The sequence below is a fragment of the Amphiprion ocellaris genome, chromosome 8 (assembly GCF_022539595.1).
Source record: "Amphiprion ocellaris isolate individual 3 ecotype Okinawa chromosome 8, ASM2253959v1, whole genome shotgun sequence".
Lineage (NCBI taxonomy): Eukaryota > Metazoa > Chordata > Actinopteri > Pomacentridae > Amphiprion > Amphiprion ocellaris.
In genome coordinates, this window is record NC_072773.1 from 12,595,886 (window position 1) to 12,619,592 (window position 23,707).

Sequence of the window (23,707 nt, forward strand, 5' to 3'; positions counted from 1 at the left end):
AAAGATATGTGGTCCTTTAGCTGCAAAGTGCACCACTGTGTTCAAGTGCTAGTTGCTTTCTTTGCTGTTGAAAGCAGCTGCCTGCCATGACCGGAAAGGAGGTTGATGAGTGTACTGAAAATGAACCAGAACAGCAAAGTTGTTGTCCTGAAAACTAAAACAAAGTAAATACAGTTTGTCTTAATGCAGTTCCACTAAAAGCCTGTAGACCATAGCATTGAATTACTGTCTGCGCCCACATCACCACTTAGTAAACTATTCAATAGAATGGCAATAGGAAAGAATGAGCCATTAACTCATTAATTATGTACCAGTACACATGCATGATTACACAAACTATGTAGAGGAGATGCACTGTTTTGTACACGCACACTTCCACACGTTAAATTCAGATGTAACTCACATCCCAAATACATAAATAGTGGTGAATTTCCAAATGCATGTTGAACAAACTAAGATGGTGATGCTGCTGTTTCTGTCTATGCTCCCCAAGTATCCACACAATAACATCCTTCAGAGAGTATACACAGGTGGAAAGCAGCTACACAATTTCTTTGAAATGGGAGACTTGCGCAGCTGATGTATTACTGATAGGCACTTCCTGGAAGCTTCCAGGAAATGTAAATCATCATTTTTGTATCATAATTTGCAAAAAAAAAAAAAAAAAAAAGTAATATAATTTTATGCTGTGCAGGTTATGTCCCCTCTCCTTTTCCACACATCTGCACATTGCAACATGTGTCTCTTAGTTTCTATTTAGGTCTAAGAACGCCTTGTGATCTATGGTTTTGGTTTATGTGGTTTTTCCATTCTACATGCGTCTCTTGTCAGAGCTTCCTACGCGTTGTTGCTCACCACACAGGAAAAAAATGCAGACATGCAAGGTTTTCATCTGAACATCAGTAATCGAGTGAGGCTACAGCAATATAAGAGACACTATCGCTGTTGAGTAGGAGTCTACGCTCACATTGTACATATAGATAGGCATTATGTTAAACCCCAAAGATACAATATAGAACTTTTTCCCTTGACATAGGAAACATTTCACTAGTCCTCCCACTCAGCTGGTCTCAACTTCTCACTTGTCTTGTTAGTTTTTCTACCTTGCTGCAACATCTAGCCAAGATGCTCAATCTCCATCGTGGTCGTAGAAGAAGAGGAACAGTGCTAGTCTGAAATAAATTTTAAAAATTGTAATATGTATTAGTTTAAACCAGTCTTGTCTGCCTTGTGTATTTATTTGTCATCTTTATTTGTCGTCTTTTTAGCATATCTGCAGCTGCAAGCTTAACTTGATACTGCAGACACAACCAGCTGACAGCATGTCTACAGTGAAAAGTCTTGACCCTGAATAATACCCAAAACATTAGTTAGAGTTAATATTGAAGAGAATTCAATACACTGGTTTACAAACTGATATAGTATTTATATTTGTGTTTTGAAATATGAGAAATTATTCTTTTGACATGAAATGTGCAAAATGTAATAATATGAGGGTTGGTCAAAAAGTTACCAGACTGTACCTGTAAGAATCAAACACCACACCTGATTAAAATTTGACCTACATCCCTGTCAGAGTGGTCTGTTTGTGCAGGGATACACTGCATCAAGAGCTTCTGCATCTCTAGTAACGCTTGCTGGAAGTCCCATTGTGTAATCATGTCAAGCACCATCTGTGATGAGCTCTGAAAGTCCTAAACAATGTCAAAACAGCGACTCTTCCACTTGAATTTCATTTTGAGAAAGAGAAAGCAGTCACAAGGAACCAAATCTGGTGAGCAGGATGTGTGATTATTGTGTTGTGGACAAAAAACCTGTGTGTTGTCACACAGCGCATTGGACACCGCATATACCATTGTGTCACAGTTGAGGTCGTTTGCGCTGAATGTTCTCCCTCAGAGCCTGCAGGACATTACAGTAGAACTCTGCCTCGAGAGTCCGGCCCTGAGGGATGAATTTATGATGCACAACTTCATGAATGTTAAAGAAAACCAGGAGCAGGCTCCAGGTGGTCCTCACCAGATGCACGTTGTTTAGTTTTAGTGGCTTTTCAACTTTGCAACTGCTGCTTCTTCTCTTGGTGGTAGCTGCAGACCCATTTCTCATCACTGACACAGAATGTTTTCTTCTCTGCTTCAGTTTGCAGTTCATGGAGAAATCACGTGCTCCTCCCAGTGTTCACAAAAATATGTGTAACACTGGTAGATAGCATGGTGTCATGTGACATCATGACTCTGTGACTCTGAACAATCTCACATTTTTTGATCAGCCCTTGTATTGCGGCATAAATAAAATAAAAAACATCAGTGCAATGTATTAGCATATTACTACATGGCATCAATAATGATCATCTAGTTCAGAACATTTTTTTCAAATGTATGGTCAGGATTTATAGTTCTTAACATCTTTAATTGTATTTTTGAGAAAAAGAACACAATTCAGCTGATTTCATTCTTGCCATTAGACCCTGTTTCTTTAATCACACCTTATTATAATATGAAATTTCTCTCTTCTCCAGGTGGTACCATGGACACCTATCTGGACGAGATGCAGAGAAACTGCTCACAGACAAAGGCAAAGCTGGCAGCTTCCTGGTACGGGAGAGCCAGAGCAAACCAGGAGACTTTGTCCTCTCTGTTCTCACCAATGAGGAGAAACACGAGAATGTGGACCGCAAGACCAAGGTTACCCATGTTATGATACGCTATCAGGTGAGATAACTAATTTCAAGCCACCTGTATATACACTACCATTCAAAATTTTGGGGTCACTTAGGAATGTCCTTATTAATGAAAGAATATTTTTTTTCAATGATGTTAACGTGAAATTAATCAGACATACAGTCTAGACATTGTTAATGTGGGAAATGACTATTCTAGCTGGAAACGGCTGATCAGTAATGGAATATCTCCATAGGGGTACAGAGGTCCATCTCCAGCAACCATCAATCCTGTGTTCTAATGCTACATTGTGTTAGCTAATGGTGTTGAAAGGCTAATTGATGATTAGAAAACACTTGTGCAATTATGTTAGCACATGAATAAAAATGCAAGTTTTCGTGGAAACCCCAAACTTTTGAATGGTAGTGTATATATATATATATATATATATATATATATATATATATATATATATATATATATATATATATATATATATATATAAAAAAAACAATGTTATATTGATAAGTATTGCTTAGGTGTGTTGAGCCTGGAGGCATACAGTGCCTAGACTCCCTGAGTTCACCACTCAAATTAATCCTTTGAGTCATGTATTTTTAAGCAGGTCATGATTTATCTTTCCATTTGATCAACTCCTCAGACCTACGCTTGCTGTAGCTGAATTATCAATATTTGTCTTCAGCAGGACGGCAAGTACGACGTTGGCGGTGGGGAGAGATTCGACACCCTGGCTGACCTGGTGGATCACTACAAGAAGAACCCCATGGTGGAGAAAAGTGGCATCGTAGTGCACCTCAAACAGGTATGGAAGAGAAATCTTACAAACAAAAGCTTCCAATCTGGTAAATCTTGTAGTACTTTAAAGGTTAGTGAAAACGCTGAAATATTAGGATTAATATTAAACCACATGAAAATGCTACTTTCAGTTTAGATTAAGTTGTTTTGTTCTGTCGACTAATTTAATCTTCTTGTCCCAATGTGGCAACAATAGCCCTTTAATGCCACAAGGATAAACGCTGCCAACATTGAGAACCGGGTACGAGAGCTCAACAAAGTAGCAGACAACTCTGAGAAACCCAAACAAGGATTCTGGGAAGAATTTGAGGTATGTAGCTTCACTGCAAGAAACATCATCGATGATGATGTGAAATTTATGTCTCAGTTAATATTGTTGCAGTTGTTTAAAAGGCACTGTGTTCAACTTTTAAATGCGACTTCAGTTCAGAGCGAGAGGTTTCAAGAAACTTTTAGAAACTGATTCATGTGAATGACTCTTTTGAGTGCCACCTGCCTTTGGATTAAATTTTAGGTACTGGACAATGTTTTAAGGGTGATGTTTTTAGGAGCCCTTTTATAACACACCCCTTCCAAAACAGATTTATGTTATATTATTATTATTCTAGCTTAGAGTATACAGTATCTCATATAATGAATTTGTCATATAAATATAATTTTAGATGTCATATGGTAGGTCTTTTGTTCACTAATGACTTCCGTTGTTATCTGTTTCATATCCATTTCTATAGTCTTATGTGTATGTTTTTTTTCCCTCAGTTATTTGTTTTCTTGTCTACAGTGGGAAATCTAAATGCATCTCTGCTGCCTTAACCTTTCAGTAATGATGCTGGTTGAAGCTTAACTTGTGCATATTTCTGTAATGTGATTTTCATGCAACAACAGGTTAATAATGTGAACCATTTGTATTGTACCGGGACACATTAGGCAGTAAATTGTTATGTGGTATTTACAGGCCCAATATAAGGTTTATACAGTGTAGGTTTGTCTTGTTATTGGATTAGCTGCTCCAAGTTTGAAATCCTTATTGAGATGATAATCCTTGTTTCACTGAATTTACTTTTCTTATTGCGTATTCTGTGTTAGAGTGTGTGTGTTACCTACATAATATACACAACATTAAAACTTGTGTATATCTATGTTTCTCATAGATGAGACACATAGTGTATTATTTGGAAATAACATCAGGAGAACAGTGCAAGGATATTAAATAGCCTGACTGGCTTTGTTTATGTGGCATATACTAGGCTTTAATCATTACAGATAAGGAGCTGTAGATTCATGCTGCATAGTGAAATGCTTTTTCTTCATTGTACGGCCTGAATACTGAAATATGCAGTTTTTTCTGTTGCACTCCAGGGTGACCCCTGCTGCATTAAAGGCCCATTACATGCTTTAGAGCAATATTCAAACGTTATTGTCTTCAGAACTGGCTGTTGTATTATAGTGGATTTTCTCTAATTTTTAACTATTTCTAATTAAAACAATCATAATAATTGTCTTCTATTCTCATTTTTCTTTTGCAATTGACTCTCAGGTACTTCAGCAGCAGGAGTGCAAACTTCTGTATCCCCGGAAAGAAGGCCAAAAGCCAGAAAACAAGAGTAAAAACAGATACAAGAATATCCTCCCCTGTGAGTCACACAGCAACCTGCCATTTCCTGTCTCTCCACCTTCCTGTGGAAATTATGACACAAATAGTTGAGAGGCAACATAGAGGCCTAACAGAGCATGAAGATACTGCTCTGATAGCTAACAGTCCATCACTTTCATTAGGTTGTGTGATCTCAGTAAACTGTAGATTTGTCTTTGTGTATTAATAAGTTTAACTTTGTGCTTTTAGTTGACACAACACGTGTTGAAATCAGGGAAATGGATCCAGATGTTCCTGGTTCAGACTACATCAATGCCAACTATATCAGAGTGAGTCTGCTCAGCATTAGACAGGAAAATGTATCAGGAACTGTGATTAATCGAAAGATAGCAGCAATACATGATACTGAGTCATCGCTCTTTTAAAAAGTGTGAAAATTATATTCATCAGCGATAACTGTAAATACGGAAACTAACTTTCCAATGACCCTGGGTGATACTCATTTGTGACATCCCATTCCATCGGGTAACTTAACCAAAGCCTAAGTTTAAAACTAACCAGATTTTGTAAGGAAAAAAAAAATACTACCAATTCTGAACTTCTCACTCTAATCGCTGACCCATTACAGTTTGCTGCCATAAACAGTTGTGTGGCTAAAAATTCAGGGACTTTTTAGCTAAACTGTATGGAAACAAATTAAATATGTAAGTAGTGAAATGTCTGTAGGAGGCAGAGCTGCCTTTTTTTTTTTTTTTCTTCCAGTACCGCTAACACCTGTTTCAATTTGGAAAATGTTGTATATGTGGGTTTCAGTGTTTTTCAATTTTGGTAAAAACACAAATTCAACTTTTAACTGATTTATGGCATTATGGCGTGGTTATGGTTGTGCTGTTTCAGCAGAGGTGCAGGATTTGATTTTATGTTGCAGTCAAAAAAAATGAGCCCACAGTGAGTAAAAATGTGACAGAAACAAAAAACACCCAGAAACTACTTGGAATTCAGAGGGTTCATGTATTTCTATATATTTAATCCAGCATTAGCTAGTGCATCATTACGCACTCATATGAGATGCTTGTCTTCTTTCATCTTCAAACCACTTCATTCAAACAGAGTATGCATGAAGAGGGGCGCCATGTGGAGGAGGGCAAAGTCTTCATTGCCACACAAGGGTGCCTACAGAATACAGTCACTGACTTCTGGAAGATGGTGTATCAGGAGAATACGCACGTCATTGTCATGACCACAAAGGAGATGGAGCGAGGAAGGGTGAGCAGTTTGCATTAAACGTCAAGTAGATTTTTAGTTGTGTAGTTTAGCTGAGGGCTGATGCAACTCTGTGATTGCTTCTACACATCTAGTATCTTGAACTAGAGAGGTAATTGATTTATTGTAAATGTTTGATCTCAAACACGTAGACCTAAAGGTATATGTAACATTTCTGCATTAAAATGTCTAAATTAACTAGACCAATGTTGTATGTTTTGTTTTCTTGTGTATTTACATTATCCCAAAGGTTTCCAACGGTTAATTTATCCCAGAGAAATCTTTAATGCTTTCCGATGTGACTGTTTAAAATGTGGTCTCCTGTCAATCCTATCATATCCCCTTTACCCACTTTGAATTAGAGATCCTTCGCTGTAGAAATCCTTCACTGTATGTTTAATGTCTGCTGTGAAATGCAGGTGTTGACCTCCAAGTCCACATTGCAGTCAGCCATTTTGTTTGACATTTCAGAAGAAGGACATTATTTGAAGGCAGTAACTAATTCTAAGGATTGGGATGATGATGATGATGTGTGTGTGTGTGTGTGTTGTGTGGGGGTGAGTAGGGAGATGGCTGACAAGGATAGTATGACAGTTAAGCTGATTGAAAAGCTGCTTGAGCTGGTTCGTTAGATCTCCTAATACCCACCACCCTCCCTCTGTCTCTCCGTCTCTCTCTCTGTGCGATTTTGCTCTGATTTAGAATAAATGTGTACGTTACTGGCCGGACCTCCACGGCATGAAGGAGTTTGGAAAGGTGCTGGTGAGGAACGTGGACGAGCGGCCAGCTCAAGACTACATCCTGAGGAAGCTGGAGGTGACACGTCTGGACCGGGTAAGGAAGGCTGTGTGCTCAGTCTGAGCTGACCTACTGACCGAGGGTCAGATTATCTAGCCCCTCACACACACACACACACACACACACACAATCACACACACACACACACACACACACACACACACACACACACACACACACACACACACACACAATCCTGCAGCACATGCCTGTGCTTATGTTAGGATCGACTGCATGGATCTCACAAGAAGCAGATACAGAAAAAGTAGATTGCAAAAGTGCACAGAGATTTTTAGAAAGCACAGTTTTCTTGCACTGAATGTGAAATAAAAAAGCTTTTTGTGGTTCATACTTTTACACAATAAGTAGCAAAGGTAGAAAGAATTGGTCACTTTTTGTTGTTCGTGTACGCTGTGAACAATGTCCTATATCTAGAAATACAGAAAAAACTTGCTGAAGCAGTAACTGTGACTTGAACTGAAGCAAGAAAAGTCCGAGGCACTCTGTACTTACTCAATTAAAAGTCCTTTATTAGCTACATGGACACCACCAACATGTTTCGACACCAAGTCTTCGTCAGGGCAACATTTGTAAATGAACTGAACAGCAGGAAGTCTACTTTTAAAAAACACTTAACAGGAAGTCACATGATCGTGTGTGGTCATGTGACTCCACCCAAGTATTCATTCATAAAAGACAAAAAAAATATATACACTTTGGAATATTTTCACAGAACAATAGGCAAGCATATCATCCATAATGCATAAATAAAGCTCATTATGTAACACTATATTTCAATAATAAACCATGATGCATCATGTTAACATATAGAAGAAAATAAATAATGAAAAAATTACTGACTGCAAGGCACTGTGTGTAGAATAGGAAACAGTGGCATGAAACAGTGAGTAAACCCTCATCATCAAAGACAATCATTCAGAACACATTAATATATTTACAGAAACGGAGAAAAGTCTATTTCTTCATTTAGTCCAGGGAACACAGTTGCTTTCAAAGAGTGGATCCAGAAGGTTTCCCTCTGCAATAATCTTTTCAACCTGTCACCCCCTCGGGGAGTGTTCTCAATAACTTCAATTGCCATGATTGTGAGTTCATTAATGTTTGTGTGGGTCATGTTCTTGAAATGTTTTGCAATCGGATATTCCATGTTTCCTTTACGGATAGCATATTTGTGTTCTGCAAAACGCTCTTTCAGTTTTCTTTTTGTGCGACCAATGTAAAAACACCCACAAACACAGTCCAGTCGGTATACCACATGTGTTGTATTACAGTTTGCAAAAGAACGACATTTAAAAGTGTAGGTGCATGTAGAGTCCATAAAATGTGTAGAACGATTGATCTGTGTGCAATTCCCTGGACTAAATGAAGAAATAGACTTTTCTCCGTTTCTGTAAATATATTAATGTGTTCTGAATGATTGTCTTTGATGATGAGGGTTTACTCACTGTTTCATGCCACTGTTTCCTATTCTACACACAGTGCCTTGCAGTCAGTAATTTTTTCATTATTTATTTTCTTCTATATGTTAACATGATGCATCATGGTTTATTATTGAAATATAGTGTTACATAATGAGCTTTATTTATGCATTATGGATGATATGCTTGCCTATTGTTCTGTGAAAATATTCCAAAGTGTATATATTTTTTTGTCTTTTATGAATGAATACTTGGGTGGAGTCACATGACCACACACGATCATGTGACTTCCTGTTAAGTGTTTTTTAAAAGTAGACTTCCTGCTGTTCAGTTCATTTACAAATGTTGCCCTGACGAAGACTTGGTGTCGAAACATGTTGGTGGTGTCCATGTAGCTAATAAAGGACTTTTAATTGAGTAAGTACAGAGTGCCTCGGACTTTTCTTGCTTCAGTTCAAGTCACAGTTACTGCTTCAGCAAGTTTTTTCTGTATTTCTATTCATCCGCGGGCCTGGTCCTTGTAGAGCACCTGCTTTTTACCCATTGTTCACACCTGTTTTGGAGCCATAAGCAGCACTCAACAATCCTCCCTTTTTTTGCAATGTCCTATATCTATCTATCTATCTATCTATCTATCTATCTATCTATCTATCTATCTATCTATCTATCTATCTATCTATCTATCTATCTATCTATCTATCTATCTATCTATCTATCTATCTATCTATCTATCTATCTATCTATCTATCTCTAGATAGATATCCAGTTTTGGTGTAAGTGTAAGTTTTCAGATGTAAAGTCTCAATAGATATATGTCCAGCTAAATCATTCTCACTAGGGGACTAAAGTGGAAACAGTAGTTGGTCCACATTCCTGCAAATTCAGTTCCAAAGCAATGAGTTGGTTTCACAGAAACAACACTAACAAGTGTAAAATATAATTTTTTTATGTCTGTTTACATTTTATTCTGGATGGGGTTCTGCTCGCTTAAATATGCCATGCTGGTCACAAGCATTAGTTCCTCTGCATGCCTCTGTAAGAAATTAGTGAAAGAATACACAATCTTTATTTAGTATGAAAGTATATCCTAGCCTTCAAGGGAATTAGAAGTTGTGTAATCACTGTGTTACCACAGTGCTGGTTCCAGCAACAAAGTCTACACTTGATTACCAGAAGGTACCACGTCACAGTACAATAATCAATGTGGTGTCAGCCAACAAGGATTAATATGACTTTGGAAAGTATCTATCTGTATTTGCTAAATCAAACTGAATGTGACACATTAGGTTTGGCAGAACTTTGGAATAGAGACTGTAGATTTTGTTCTCTCTTTCTTACAGAGGAGTCTGAATGTTTTACCAACACTGTACAGCTTGTATGGTGACAAAAAGGCTTGAAGCCTTATGAAGCGTATTACGCTAAAAATGTAAGAAATAATGATGTAAATGTACACAGTTGATATCTTTTTTTGCTGTAGAAGGAGCCTTTGAGGTACATCTGGCACTATCAGTACCTGAGCTGGCCGGACCACGGAGTGCCCAATGAACCCGGCGGTGTCCTTTGGTTCCTGGAAGAAGTCAACCGCACCCAGAGCACCATTCCAGACACTGGACCCATTGTTGTCCACTGCAGGTACAGCGAGAAAGATGGGACAATGTTTTATGATGGGATGTTTCAGGTTTGGGTAAAAGAGAATAAGAGCAGTTACACTACAACTTAACTAAAAGAGAAAAAATAAGAAATGTGATTTGCTATACAGTCCTGGCTCTCAGCAGATAATCTCCTACAGTACACTCCTGTTTATACACACAGCTACTAACTGAGAACTTTATAAGGCATTGTTGTAAACTTGCATATTCATGTAGTTACCCCATGAATCAATCATGTGGCAGCACTGCAGTGTCTAAAATCATACAAATACAGCTTCAATTCAGGTCACATCAAAACATCAACATTGAAAAAGTGGGATGAGTGGCAGAACTATTGATGCCAGAAGGGCTTGTTTGAGTATTTGTGAAACTGCTGATCTTCAGGTATTTTCTCACATAGCAGCTTCTATAGTTTACTCAGAATAGTGAGAAACAAACAATATCCAGTTATTGGCAGTTTTGAAATGACTGGAACTGACAGAAAAGCTGTGGTAACTCAATAAACCACTCTTAACGACTGTGCTGAGGAGAAAAGTGGCTCAGAATAATATGAAAAGTCCAACCTTGAGATGGATGGACTACAACTTAGGACTGGGTAATGGATCTAAAAAAAAGTTTTTTGCCCATATCAATAATTATTGATAATCACCTATTTTTTAAATAAAGACAAGGAGATAAAAGGTTTGTTTTCAATTTAATCACAGTAAGGCCTGTATATCAAGGTACACAGACAGTAAAACCATACACAAGTATATTTACACATTTAAAACATTCATCCATCCATTATCTATACACCGCTTAATCCTCATTAGGGTCACGAGGGGCTGGAGTCCATCCCAGCTGACTTAGGTGAAGGTAGGTGACACCCTGGACAGGTCACCAATATACAGAGCTACATATACAGACAATCACGCTCACATTCACCTATGGACAATTTAAAGTTACCAGTTAACCTCAGCATATTTTGGACTGTGGGAGGAAGCCGGAGTACCGGAAAAAAACCTTGCATGCACAGGGAGAACATGCAAACTCCATGCAGAAAGTCCCCGGGAAAGCTGGGACATAAACTGGGGATCTTCTAACTGCAAGGCCAAAGTGCTAACCACCAAGCCACTGTGCAGTCCACATATAAAACAATAAATAAAAATAAATAAAGATCTGATTTCACCTTGATGTACACTAAATATAGGGAACAAGTAAAACCTGGAGGTCCACAAAGGGTGACCAGGGTGAAGCAGCCACACTGCACCACAGTTCAGGTTCTAAGTGACTAGACCATTGTATCACCATCAGAGACTCCCAATGTCAAGTCACATATGGGAGTGTTTGGAACAGTGTCGAATAATAAATGCATTTAAAGAAATTAGAAAAGCTCACAACTACCACAAAAACATTGCATCTTAATTTGGGTGGCTTGTTCTTAAATATTTCTGCATGACTAAACCCATCTGCATCTTTGCTTTGTTCTTCTCCTTCATGCTCACTCAGTTTCAATAAAACAATAAGTCAACATGTTCAGTTTTTCTCACTAAACATACCTTTATACATTACAACTGGCCACTTGGGTGCACTGTAATTAAGGTTCAAAATTTTACCCTATTATTGACAATAACTCTTTAACAAAGTAGCACCAATTAATTTCATGATAATGAATGCTTTCTGTGAAGATTTGCTTTAACAAAGCAAAACTGTAAGAACCAGGTTCTTTCTTACAAAGATTGTCACCTCAAATTCCTTATCCTAACAAAACTCCAAATTACAATTTGACATGCAGTAAGTAAATTTATCCAAACCTAAAGATTGTAACTACTTCAAATTTAACTTAGATTTGTAGATGTTGTGAATTTTAAAAATTCCTGCTTGATTTCTAGATGTCTAAGTATCTATTTAGAATTTGTTTTATTGTTTGCATGTAGAATATAAATAGAGTAGAATATAAATATTAGCAATGTAACAGCAGCAAACATGGTGACAGCAAATGTTGTAATGTATTGTAATGTATGTCAGTTTGGTGTTCTTTCATGCCTTTCACTCCACACACCCACACAGACATGTACTACAAACAAGATGACAAACTGACAGAACAGATCTGACTCATTTCTTTCACTAAACAGCTGGTTGCTGATAAATTATTGTCATTATTGTGGGGAAAATAGCATTCAGTTAAACATAGCTCACACAGAGATCTAACTCTGTTTTTATACATTACCGTTCAAAAGCTTAGGGTCACTTAGAAATGTCCTTATTTTTGAAAGAAAAGCATTTTTTCAATGAAGATAATATTACATTAATCCAGTCTAGACATTGTTAATATGGTAAATGACTATTGTAGCTGGAAATGACTGATTTTTAATGGAATATCTCCATAGGGATACAGAGGAACATTTCCAGCAACCATCACTCCTGTGTTTTAATGCTACATTGTGTTAGCTAATGGTGTTGAAAGGCTAATTGATGATTAGAAAACCCTTGTACAATTTTGTTAGCTCATGAATAAAAGTGTGAGTTACATGAAATTGTGTGGGTTACCCAAAATTTTTGAACAGTAGTGTATGTGATACTTACAGAAATTTGAAAAAAAAATGCTTTTACTTGCTGTTAGCAAGTGATTCGAATGTGTCATTTCCATTGTCACGTAGAAAACTCTTCTGCCCATTATGCTATTGTACCACTTTTCATAACTGAATAATATAAATATTCTCTTAAAAAATAAATGTCTATTTTTCATCTGGGCATTGATGCTGTGTTAAAGCAGCACATGGTTTTGACTTTTTCTCTGTCACTACAGTGCAGGCATTGGCAGAACTGGCACTATTATCGTCATTGACATCCTTATTGACATTATTAACCGCCAAGGTGAGATATGAAACTAATCCTCTGGATTTTATTTATTACACACTCGATCTTTTTACCACACCTTCACTAATTTCTGATTTGTTGTTTTCAAGGTCTTGACTGTGACATTGACATCCCTAAGACCATCCAGAGGGTACGGCAGCAGAGGTCCGGCATGGTGCAGACAGAAGCCCAGTATAAGTTCATTTACATGGCTGTGCAGCAGTACATTGACACAGCTCAGAAGAGACTGGAAGAGGAGCAGGTATTTAGCTACGCCAAGGTTCAACTACAAAGTGACCTCTGAAAGAGAGACATACAAAACTAGACATTAAAGTGTATCACAGTCAGTCGGTCATTACAGTGTTAACAAGAAAAGCACTCAGAGAGCGCAGTACTCGGGCAAGACTGCTCAGTCGTTGTATCATTTCCGAAAGCTGAAATCTTGGAAGAATTTGTGGCAGAAATTACGGCACTATAGAATGTGGCCATTCAATATAGATGTACCCACAAACAAAATGACCTTGCACTGAGCACAGGTGTGTGTTTTGCATGTGTAAGTTATGTACGGATACCAAATCGTGTGGCCTACATGTGTAGCGAGCGACGGGAATTGATGGGACTCAGAAACACCCCTACAATTTAGTCAATTGCTCTTTGTATCATTTCCAACTGATAAATACGCAGTGGTGGATTTGTAGTAGGACTGCAATCATGTGATCATGAGCAGGCAGCTGATGTAGTGTTCACTTGTAGTTATAGTTACAGTGACACTGTGCCGCTATCTCGCAATGATGCAGAAATCTTTAACAAATCCATGGATTATTAGTATTATTAATACTTTTCAAACACAGTGACAGGATTTGGGGTTCAGAGACTTAAAGTGAAATTAAGGTTTTAAACATCATAGGATCTTGTCTTTTACATTGTCCTGATTGACTTTGTTACTTTCAGAGGAATAAGATGAAGGAGAGAGAATATTCCAATATCAAATATCCCCAGATGACAAACTCAAGGTCCAAACCCAACATGGCTTCCTCCCGCTCTTCTTCTGTGTAAGTTCCGGCATGAGAAACCATCTGACATGCAGTCACAGAACCATAGCAGAAAACTTGTTTGGAATTCTTGTTTTGTTAATGATTATTTTCTGTGTTACTGTAGGGTGACAAATGATGATTCATCGAGTGTGTACGAGAACATAAACTTCAAAACCCCTCAAACGTCTTTCAGCAGTAACACCAGGAGGTAAAACTGTTGCTGTGGACCTCCACTACTCCCTGTCTGCCTCTCTGTAAGTGTCTGTTCAATTCACTCTCCATCATTTGCATTTCCCTTTTGTATGGGAGTAGAAATTGTTTTGTTGTTTTACATTTTTTGGTAGCACTTTGTAAAAGGTCTAGATTAAGGTCGAAAAGTAGCTTTTGGTGGAAAAATCAAGAACTTAAGGCCCAGGTCGATGTGTCAGTGAAACCAAATTTTCCCCTATAATCGAAACTCAGTGTGCTTTTCCACTGATAGCAGGTAGACCTTTTTTTTCCAGTAAATCAAATTCATTCTTTTCATCTAAGTCGATGAGTAATGTTCTTTCATTTTCAAGTTGCAAATTATAAGGTGGGCAAGAGTAGCTGAGTTACAGAAAACCAGAGCTCTCTCTTAAAGCAACAAAAGATTCAATTTAGGCTCAAATCATAACCAACCTCAGTTCTCACAGTCTCACTCTTTTCTGTCTTATAGGGACTAGTACAGGACAATAGAGAGGGAGCTCACCAGTGTTATAGTGAATGAACCATAACTCATCACCACAAGGCATATGCTCAATGCTGTTTTCATTAGCAGTGAATGTATTTAACGTGTGCGTTTTATTAATTTAGCATATTTTACGCATGTCTGGACATTTTAAACAGCCCTTTTGTGTTTTGAAATACTCAAAATATAGCACCTTAATATTTCTCAGATTCTCTGTAAGTTGTTACGGTGAAAAATTACCAACCCTGATTTAATTAATTTATTTAGAAAGATATAATTTTCATGGGCTCTTGTATTCTGTCTAAGTTTGAATATAATTTTTTATACATCATTTTATTGTTTTTTGTACCAAACCTGGTTCGATGCCAAGTTCAGTTGTTTCGTGGGTAAATAGACTTTGTAAACCTTTAGGCAACAATAGACTCTCTGTCCTGCATGTGTTCTTGGAAGTGAGGGTCTTTGAGGTATTTGACTAAAATTTGTGGACCTTTGATTCCATTAACACCTTGATTTACAGTTACACCAATGCTAAATTTTGATTTGTCGTCAATTTATATTTTGTTTTTGTTGGGGTTTTGTTGTTATAAATTACAAGATTTAAAAACAAAAAACAAACAAAGATTTCTTTCAAACGCCCTAATTTTTTTCTTTGAGAAAATGCAGCCTGTATATCATTACAAATGGCCCTAATAATTTCTCCAGTGTTCTAGAACAGGGGTGTCAAACTCATTTTAGTTCAAGGGTCATAAAATGTCCAGAGCAGAGTCCTGAACACTCCAAAGGACCTCAGTCTCCTCAGCAGGTGGAGACGACTTCGGCCCTTCTTGTACAGGACCACTGTGTTATGTGTCCAGTCCACTTTATTGTTGAGGCGAACACCCAGGTGTTTGTACGAGTCCACCATCTCAATGTCCAAACCCTAGATGGTCACCAGTGCAGTCTGAGGTGTCATCTTCCTGTGGAAGTTGATGACCATCTCCTTCGTCTGTTGGTGTTCGTCCGTTGGTGGTATAGAGCTGAGGTGTGAAGAAGGAGCTGGCTAGTTGGTGCTTTGATGAGTGGAGTTTCAGGGGTGGAAGCAGAGTCAAATCTGTTAAAGAACAGATTCAGTTCGTTGTCCAACTCCCGGTCTCCTGCTGAAGCTCCCCTCTCACGACCTCTGCTGTAACCAGAGATGGCTCTCAGGTCTCTCCAGACCTCCCTTGCGTTATTTTTCTGCAAGTGAGTTTCCATCTTGGTCCTTTGGCTGGCCTTGTCCTCCCTGATCTTCTTCTTTATCTCCTTCTGCACCCTCCTCAGCTCCTCTTTGTCCTCAGATCCAAAAACTCTCCTCTCCTCCTTCAGCAGGGCTTTCAGTTCCGGGGTCACCCAGGGTTTGTTGTTGGAGAAATACCGTACTTTCCTGGTTGGTACGATGTTCTATACACAGAAGTTAATATGATCCGTAACGCAGTCCGTCACTGAATCAATGTCCTCACCGTGTGGACCACACAGCACATCCCAGTCTGTGGTGTCAAAGCAGTCCTGCAGCACCTCAGTGGCCTCATCAGACCATTTCTTCACATACTTTATGGTTGGAGGTTGTTTCTTCACCATAGGCATGTAAATGGCCTGCAGTCTCACCAGGTTGTGATCGGAGCGTTCCAGTGAGGGGGAGGGAGGAGGAGCTGTATGTATCCTTGATGTTTGCATACAGTAGGTCCAAGGTTTAACTGTCTCTCGTGTGGCAGGTCACATACTGTTTGAATGTGGGGAGAGTGGCAAAGAGCAATGTATGGTTTACATCTCCTGAGAGGATGATAAGAGACTGAGGGTGAGATGTTTGCAGCTGGGACACTTCACTATGGATGAGTTCACAGGCTGCAGCCGCATCAGCCGAGGGAGGGATGTATTCAGTAATAGCTATTACATGTGAATACTCCCGGTGCAGATAGAACGGACGCAGACTGACCACCAGTAGTTCTACATCTTTAGTGCAGAGCTGCTCTTTAATGCTGATGTGTCCTGTATTACACCACCTCTCATTCACATACATCACGAGGCCCCCACCCTTTCTCTTACCACTCTCCCTCACCGCCCAGTCCGCTCTGACAAGGTGAAAACCGTCCGGAGTTAAAAGTGAGTCCGGGGTGAGTTCGTTCAGTCATGACTCCATGAACATCATGAGGCTGCTCTCCCTATACTCCCACTGCAGCCTGGTCAGCGCTGCCAGCTCTTCCATCTTGTTAGGGAGAGACCTCAGATTCCCCATAATTGCGGACGGGATGGATGACTTGTAGCGTCTCCTCTTCTCCTGACACTTCACTCCTGCCTGGCATCCTCTCATCCTCCTGCGGAGCTCAGCTAGGATGCCTGGTCTCTCCCACGACGGCGGCTTGGTCTGGCTATGCGCCAACAGCAGATTTCGAGGGTAAATGATGGAGCTGTGGCTGAACGGATCGCCAGATGTGATTTTTAAAAGTTCCAGAAGACATAGAAAGCAAACTAGTAGAAACGCAATTTGTACATCCATGGTTGCACAGTACAAATGTGTCAGACCTACTTGACAAAAAAAAGACAAGAAAACTACAGCAAATAAAGGAATAATAAGGAACTATCTTTTTACAAAACATTATGAACCTGAAATTCCTTAAGAAAAATAAGTGAAATTTCAACAACATTATGTCTGTTTATCATTTACACATTACAGCTTTCAGATCACAGAGTATCTACAACGGCACATAACACTTCGTCACAGCTATCTGGAACTGAACAATCTAGTATTTTACTTTATGATCAAAACAACTTGTCAAGGTCTACAAATTATTTTAAATTTACAAATTTTCTAATTTGCAGTTAATGTGCTCTCTGTAATTTTTACACTTTGCAAAGTCATCTCGCGGGCCAGATTGGACCCTCTGGTGGGCCAGTTTTGGCCCACAGGCCGTATATTTGACGCCCCTGTTTTAGAGGGTTCAAATACACTGAGAACAGCTGATGCACTAATTCTCTAGTCAGTTACTGGTTAACTGCGTGTCCTGACTAAAGCCTAAAAAGAGCTTAGTTAGCTCTGCAAGAGTCCATTACTGAGAGAGTGTCTCACAAGATGGAGAAAAGCTATAAAGCCACATTCAAGTGTTCTCACATGCCAAAAGCCAAAAGCAACCCCTGTGCTGGTGAGAATGGTAGTGTGAGAGGCCAAGAAAAATCTGAGTCACCATCAAGACCATCCTGATGATCCTGATTAGTTCTGGTAGTAACATGTCAGCAGACCTTCCAACAGTACAGTCATCTGAAACATACCGCCAAAGTGCTCAAGCAGTGTTTAAAACACAAAGAATCAGCATATTGGAGCGGCCCAGCCAGAGTCCAAGGTCCCATCAGCTTTGATGTATGAATAATTCTGGAAATGGCATTTTTAGTAAAAATGTTAATGATCAAAATTGATATAGTTCAAATTCATCATTATCATTTCTCACACAATGTCTTTGCATTTTGTTGTTACCTGTTTAAGTGATTTCAAGTCAGAAATTTAAAAACAAGATCTCTCGGTCAAGTGTAAAATCACCAAAAATTTAAATTACAACACCTTTACTACCATTCAAAATTTGGAGTCACCCAGACAATGTCACGTTTTCCATGAAAACTCACACTTTTACTCATGTGCTAACATAATTGCACACAGGTTTTCTAATCATCAATTTGTCTTTCAACACCATTAGCTAACACAATGTAGCATCTGTACCCATATGTAGATATCCCATTAAAAAAACAGCCGTTTCCACCTAGAATAGTCATTTACCACATTAACAATGTCTAGACTGTATTTCTGATTACTTAAGATAAGATAAGATAAGATAAAGTTCTTTATTTCTCCCCACTCCAGGGGAAATTTACATTGTTACAGCAGCTTATGTAACAGTAGACGTAGAGATAAGAATAAAATAATAATAGAACAATAGTAATAATATTTACAATATATACAAGGGTGAGAGATGAGGATAAAGTGGCTTAACAGAAAAAATAAAAATAAAAATAAAGTTTAAAAGTGCAAAGATGTTATATTCATCAAAAAATGCTTTTCTTTCAAAAATAAGGACATTTCTAAGTGGCTCCAAACTTTTGAACGGTTGTAATGTAATAAGAATACATATGCAGCTGTAACACCATAGCATTACATAAAAATATTAATCAATCAATCAATCAGTCAAAGTTTATTTGTAACAAACAAACAAGAAAATAACTTAAAAACAATACAGTAATTTAAAACAGGATGAACAATCACACTCGCACTCACACCTACGGGCAAATTTAGAATAATCAATTAACCTCAAACGGTAGTTGGAATTTGAATATAGAACATTTTATGTTTTGTCATATTTCAGCACAAAACCATATAAAATGTGCATTTTTCCTGTTGTTCCTGCTTTTCTTTCAAAAATAAAGACATTTCTAAGTGACCCTAAACTTTTGTATGGTAGTGTATGTGATGGTTTATTTAAACAAAACCTCAGGCTTATATTTGTGCTGATACCGTTCAATTAAATAATACCTTTGTGACATCCTCATTATTCCTACTTCATTTTGATAACTGCCTCACAAAGGCCAGGCTAGTGTTCTTTTTTTGTTATTTTGCTCTGTGTTTTGTTTTAAAATGCTCTTCAATGGCTTTATAAAAGCAATGATGATTTTTACTTTCTTAACCATTTGACTGACTGAAGGCCCTCCCCTTATAACAGATTGACAGCTGTTTAAGGACAGTGACCTCTCAAGAAAAGCATTTACATTCCTCCTTCACTGTATTCTTTATGATATTCTTAAGCTCATTAATTGATATGAACGCTTCTAGTTGAAGAGTTTTTTGAAGATTATTCCAGGACCATGGCGCATCATTAAACTAAAAAAAAAAAAAAAAAAAGTAAAATCCAGACAGACACACACACACACACACACACACACACACACACACACACTTTTGCTGTGTGGGCTCTGTCTCAGCCTGCCTGGATAGACTGGCAGGTGTAATGTAAGCTGAGCAAACCCTGTTTTTAGCACCATATCCTGAATTACATCAGATCCTAGTGCTCAGGATGCAAACTGACACCAGCCATTAACTCTGCTTGTCGAACTGTCTGTCTGTGTTTACTTCAGCTTCAGCGGCTGCATCGCTTAGTCAGCACCTGAAAATCTCTGTGGGGCGGAGGGAGTGTGGTGCTCCACACTGCACTCCACATCTGTGGACCTTGTCCTGGGCTGAAGGTGCTGGGCTGATCCTCTGCTGCCGCCGTCCTGCTGGACCTCAGTCTGGAGTCAAGCCTTCCCCTCCTTACAGGGGAGGACTCCACAGCGTTGTGCCTTCTTTCAGGCCCTTGTCCCCTCTCCACTCCCCCTTTTCCCTCCAACCTCTGTTCCAGCATCTTCCTCCCTTCACCAGCACAAGTGCCTTGTCACAGGATGCGTCTGCACTCTAGCCTCTCTAAACCTGCTGTTACATCTCTGCTGTTGCTACTTTCCAAACCCTGGAGACCCACCTTGACATGAGAAACGACCAGTCTTTCCTTTGGATGACAGATGTTAAACGTCTTCCCCAGCCTAAACTGAATGGAGCTGTACAGGCCCAAGATGAGTTCAAAGCTAAGCTGTCTGTCCGCTCATCACCAGAAATCACTCAGTTGATTATACCCTTTTCTCTGTCTGTTCTGGCTGTTGTTTGAACTCGTACCTGGGACTGTTTTTGGTGCGCCCTGTCTCTCAGGTTGTGGTGGTTATTAGTGTGGCCACTGAGTGACAGCAAGGACGGCTACGTAATCTGCTCCAGGGTCCTGAGACACAAGAAGGACAAACAAACTCTCTCTTCTTCAAAGCCTCAAAACAATTGTAATTTTAATTTTGGGTTTAAAAGTGGACTATTTTTATTTTATTTTTTGTCAGAGATGTGGCTAATTATCAGAGCGTTGTTGGAAAGATCTGCATGCAATCTCATATGCTGTTGCAAATGCAGATAGGTTGGAATGTTTTTGTTCTTTGGCAAAATTGGCATTTTTACTTATAGTGCTGTAAATGAATGCAGGGATATAACCATCTGTCCTGTCTGTCATCTGAACATGGTCTCCGGTGGTCCAACTATATAAAAAAATTCATTCATGAAAATCAGGTCGGGGTGGGGAAGGGGGTTTGTTTTGTTTTGGGGTTTTTTTTTGTCCTTTTAATTAGGTTCTTTCCATTATGGTGTTATTTTTTATTAATGCTGATGGTATCATGGTTGTGTAACATATGTGATGATGTTTATTTAAATATATATACATATATATTTATAAAGGAGCGTTCTGGTGAGGAGATAATGTTTTAACACATACGTCAAAGCAGCATCCCCAGCAGTAACTTGGATTTAGATTGTAATCGTAATTTGAAGTCCATATTTTAGGGGAAACACGGTTGAGAGGATTCCTGAATGGATGGTTGGAGTTGAGCTTGGCTGACTGCCGTCTCTCAGTTTGGTTTGACTGGCTGTCCTCGTTAATCAGCAGGTCTGATCTGGTTCAACATCTGTCGGAGGAGATCGTCACAAGGAGACAAAGGAAAGCGGACGATTACAGTGGGCCAGATGGCCATCTGCCTGAGATTGAAGAATAGATTTGTCTCCAAAAAGTAATTTAGAAGATGGCCATAATCCAGGCTTGATGATAGTGGGACGAGTAAGCCAGCGTCATTGATGTGATAAGGAAGATGGTGGGGCCGTGCCACGCTGAGCCTTCTGTGATGTCTGGCTGCTGCTGGCTATTTTTAGCCTTCAGAACAAGTACCAAAATATCCTGCTCAAATACGAGCGTAGATATGTTGGTGCAGTCTGACCTAGCTCTTTTGAAATGTAATAACTTAATGGTCCTAAAAACATGAAAAAAAAACAAAAAAGACAAAAAAAAAAACAAACAATGAAGATGTCATGGTGATATGTCTTGTCTGCCTATTTGTATTTTTAAAGGTCCCAAATTGTGTTAATCAAAAATAAAAAACTCACGTGTCCCACAGCATGTCTTTCAATTTGCCTGTTCAAAATACTACAAAGATGGTTCATTTTACCATGACTGTATAACTCCTGGCTTAAGTCTTGTTCCAAACAGGCTTTTTCAGTGTCTTGCATTTAATACAGCTATGCTGCTGCTGTCCCCACCCCCTTCAGGAAGAAAACGCCATCTTTAATTGACAGCAGATATTTTTATTAGTTCTAAATCATTTTACCTAGAAATATCCCAGAATTTACAGCACAGCCGTTGTTTTTAACTCATGTGGTGAGTTTGACAGACAACATTGTGGTTATAAAATCGGTATTTTAGCGGCCCACAACAGCAGCGTGGAAATGATTCTTAAGTGTCTGCTGGCTAACATGTAGCATTAATGGGCTGCATTCCAGGCAATATTTGATACTTGAACAAACTGATTTTAACCACCGGCTTGTTTATTGGTTTCAAGTCATTCTTTAAGTTTCCACCACCTCTAAATGCAACTCAACTTTGACTGTCTTGTAAAGTTGCGAGGCCATCTAGTTCAGGGGATTGGAGGGGAAAGCTGCAGTAAGTGTTTTCATATTCTCACATTTTATTTTACACCTCAGAATTTTGAACAGACAAAACACAATAAAAAATTATTTTCACCATGTGGGACTTTTAAAATATCAACTTAAACAACAAATGAGTGGCATTTGTGATCATACCACTCCAGCAACAGAAACTAACCAAGTTAAGGAGAATCACCGACTGGACTCACCTTGTTACCTTCAGTCATAAATTAGCCAGTTTCATTTAAGTCTGGTCAAACTACAGTGCTCAGCCCTTTCACTGAATTCAGTCATTTGATGCTTTTGAATATAATTTGCAGCAGTCAGCTCATCCTGTCAGGCAACTTTGTTTCTTGAAGGTTTGTAAGAGTTTCAGTCTATCTCCTGATTTCTGTCACTTGTCTTCAGTTTTGAAACTTTTCCCAGTATAATTTGCTGCCATGTGTTTTATTGGTTGATTGTTTATGTGAATAAAGGCTCTGTTTTGTGAAATGAAAGACATCGCTGCCATGTGTCAGTGAAGGCCTCTGGTATGTCAGTTGTTATTACGCTGCACCACTTTGATGTTGCCCAGTTGAATCTGAACATTGAGGGTATTTAAATCTCTCTCTTTTCCCTTTTGTCGTTTTCCTCTCTGAGCCCGATGAATGAGAAATGGCTTGTGGATTTTAAATCTTTCAGCGTTTTTCACTTTGCCTCTATGCGTCAAATTGTTAAGGATTTGGTGAACCATTAGTACTTGAAAGTGTGAAACCGCTGAACCTTTGGCCTCAGGCTGTGTGGATGTCCGTTGGCTGTGGAAATATTTTGGGTAGTGCACTAGATTTTTGCCATCAGTGTTTATACATTTCATTTGTTTCAAATAATGTACTTCTAATTGTTTTATTCATTCTTGCATTTTGTATTTTATCTGAGGTATTTTTTTTTTTATCAGTGTGATTTCAGCATTGGTAATTCAGTTCTGGCTCTGAGTCGAACCAGTGTACGTGGAGGTGTGCAGTAGTGACATGGTAATTTCTTTCTGCTTGTCCTCTTACATTTACTTGAACATGATTTTGTTGTCCTTCTTCCCGTGTTGGTTGCAGTAAGGCTGAAGTGTGTTGTGATATACTTAGAGCTCCCATGTGATTCCATGGAGATTCTTCCCCTTTGCTCTTCTTCTTGCACTGGCTCCACCCAGACGCCTTTCTGCTGTACAGGCTGCAACTGCTGATGCAATGAGCTGCCAGAACTGGCATCGAAATGGTTTATTAATATATAGTTTAATAAAAATCTATGATGGCACCACATGAAGTTCCTCGTGACTTTTTGCTTGTTGCGGTAGTGCGTTCGCCCGCAAATCTGGAGTGGTTTGTCAACTGGGAGAAGGTGAT

General features: G+C 38.8%; 1 protein-coding gene across 5 annotated transcripts in view; it reads left to right on the plus strand.

The window, feature by feature from the left end:
- Positions 1 to 23,707, plus strand: part of ptpn11b (protein tyrosine phosphatase non-receptor type 11b) — an 84,567-nt gene that overhangs the window by 28,436 nt on the left and 32,424 nt on the right. For 2 of the 5 annotated variants that reach the window (XM_023268426.3, XM_023268428.3), the window contains exons 4-16: positions 2,519 to 2,711; positions 3,364 to 3,483; positions 3,673 to 3,786; positions 5,014 to 5,110; positions 5,320 to 5,399; positions 6,181 to 6,336; positions 7,036 to 7,167; positions 10,048 to 10,202; positions 13,008 to 13,075; positions 13,168 to 13,319; positions 14,009 to 14,109; positions 14,216 to 14,345; positions 19,931 to 23,623. In XM_023268426.3, coding sequence (XP_023124194.2) covers positions 2,519 to 2,711; positions 3,364 to 3,483; positions 3,673 to 3,786; positions 5,014 to 5,110; positions 5,320 to 5,399; positions 6,181 to 6,336; positions 7,036 to 7,167; positions 10,048 to 10,202; positions 13,008 to 13,075; positions 13,168 to 13,319; positions 14,009 to 14,109; positions 14,216 to 14,303 — 1,456 coding nt within the window. In that variant the 3' untranslated portion in view covers positions 14,304 to 14,345; positions 19,931 to 23,623. Of the gene's footprint in view, positions 1 to 2,518; positions 2,712 to 3,363; positions 3,484 to 3,672; positions 3,787 to 5,013; positions 5,111 to 5,319; positions 5,400 to 6,180; positions 6,337 to 7,035; positions 7,168 to 10,047; positions 10,203 to 13,007; positions 13,076 to 13,167; positions 13,320 to 14,008; positions 14,110 to 14,215; positions 14,346 to 19,930; positions 23,624 to 23,707 lie in introns of those variants that run through there. The other 3 variants (XM_035947332.2, XM_023268427.3, XM_055012748.1) reach the window with 3 other exon arrangements.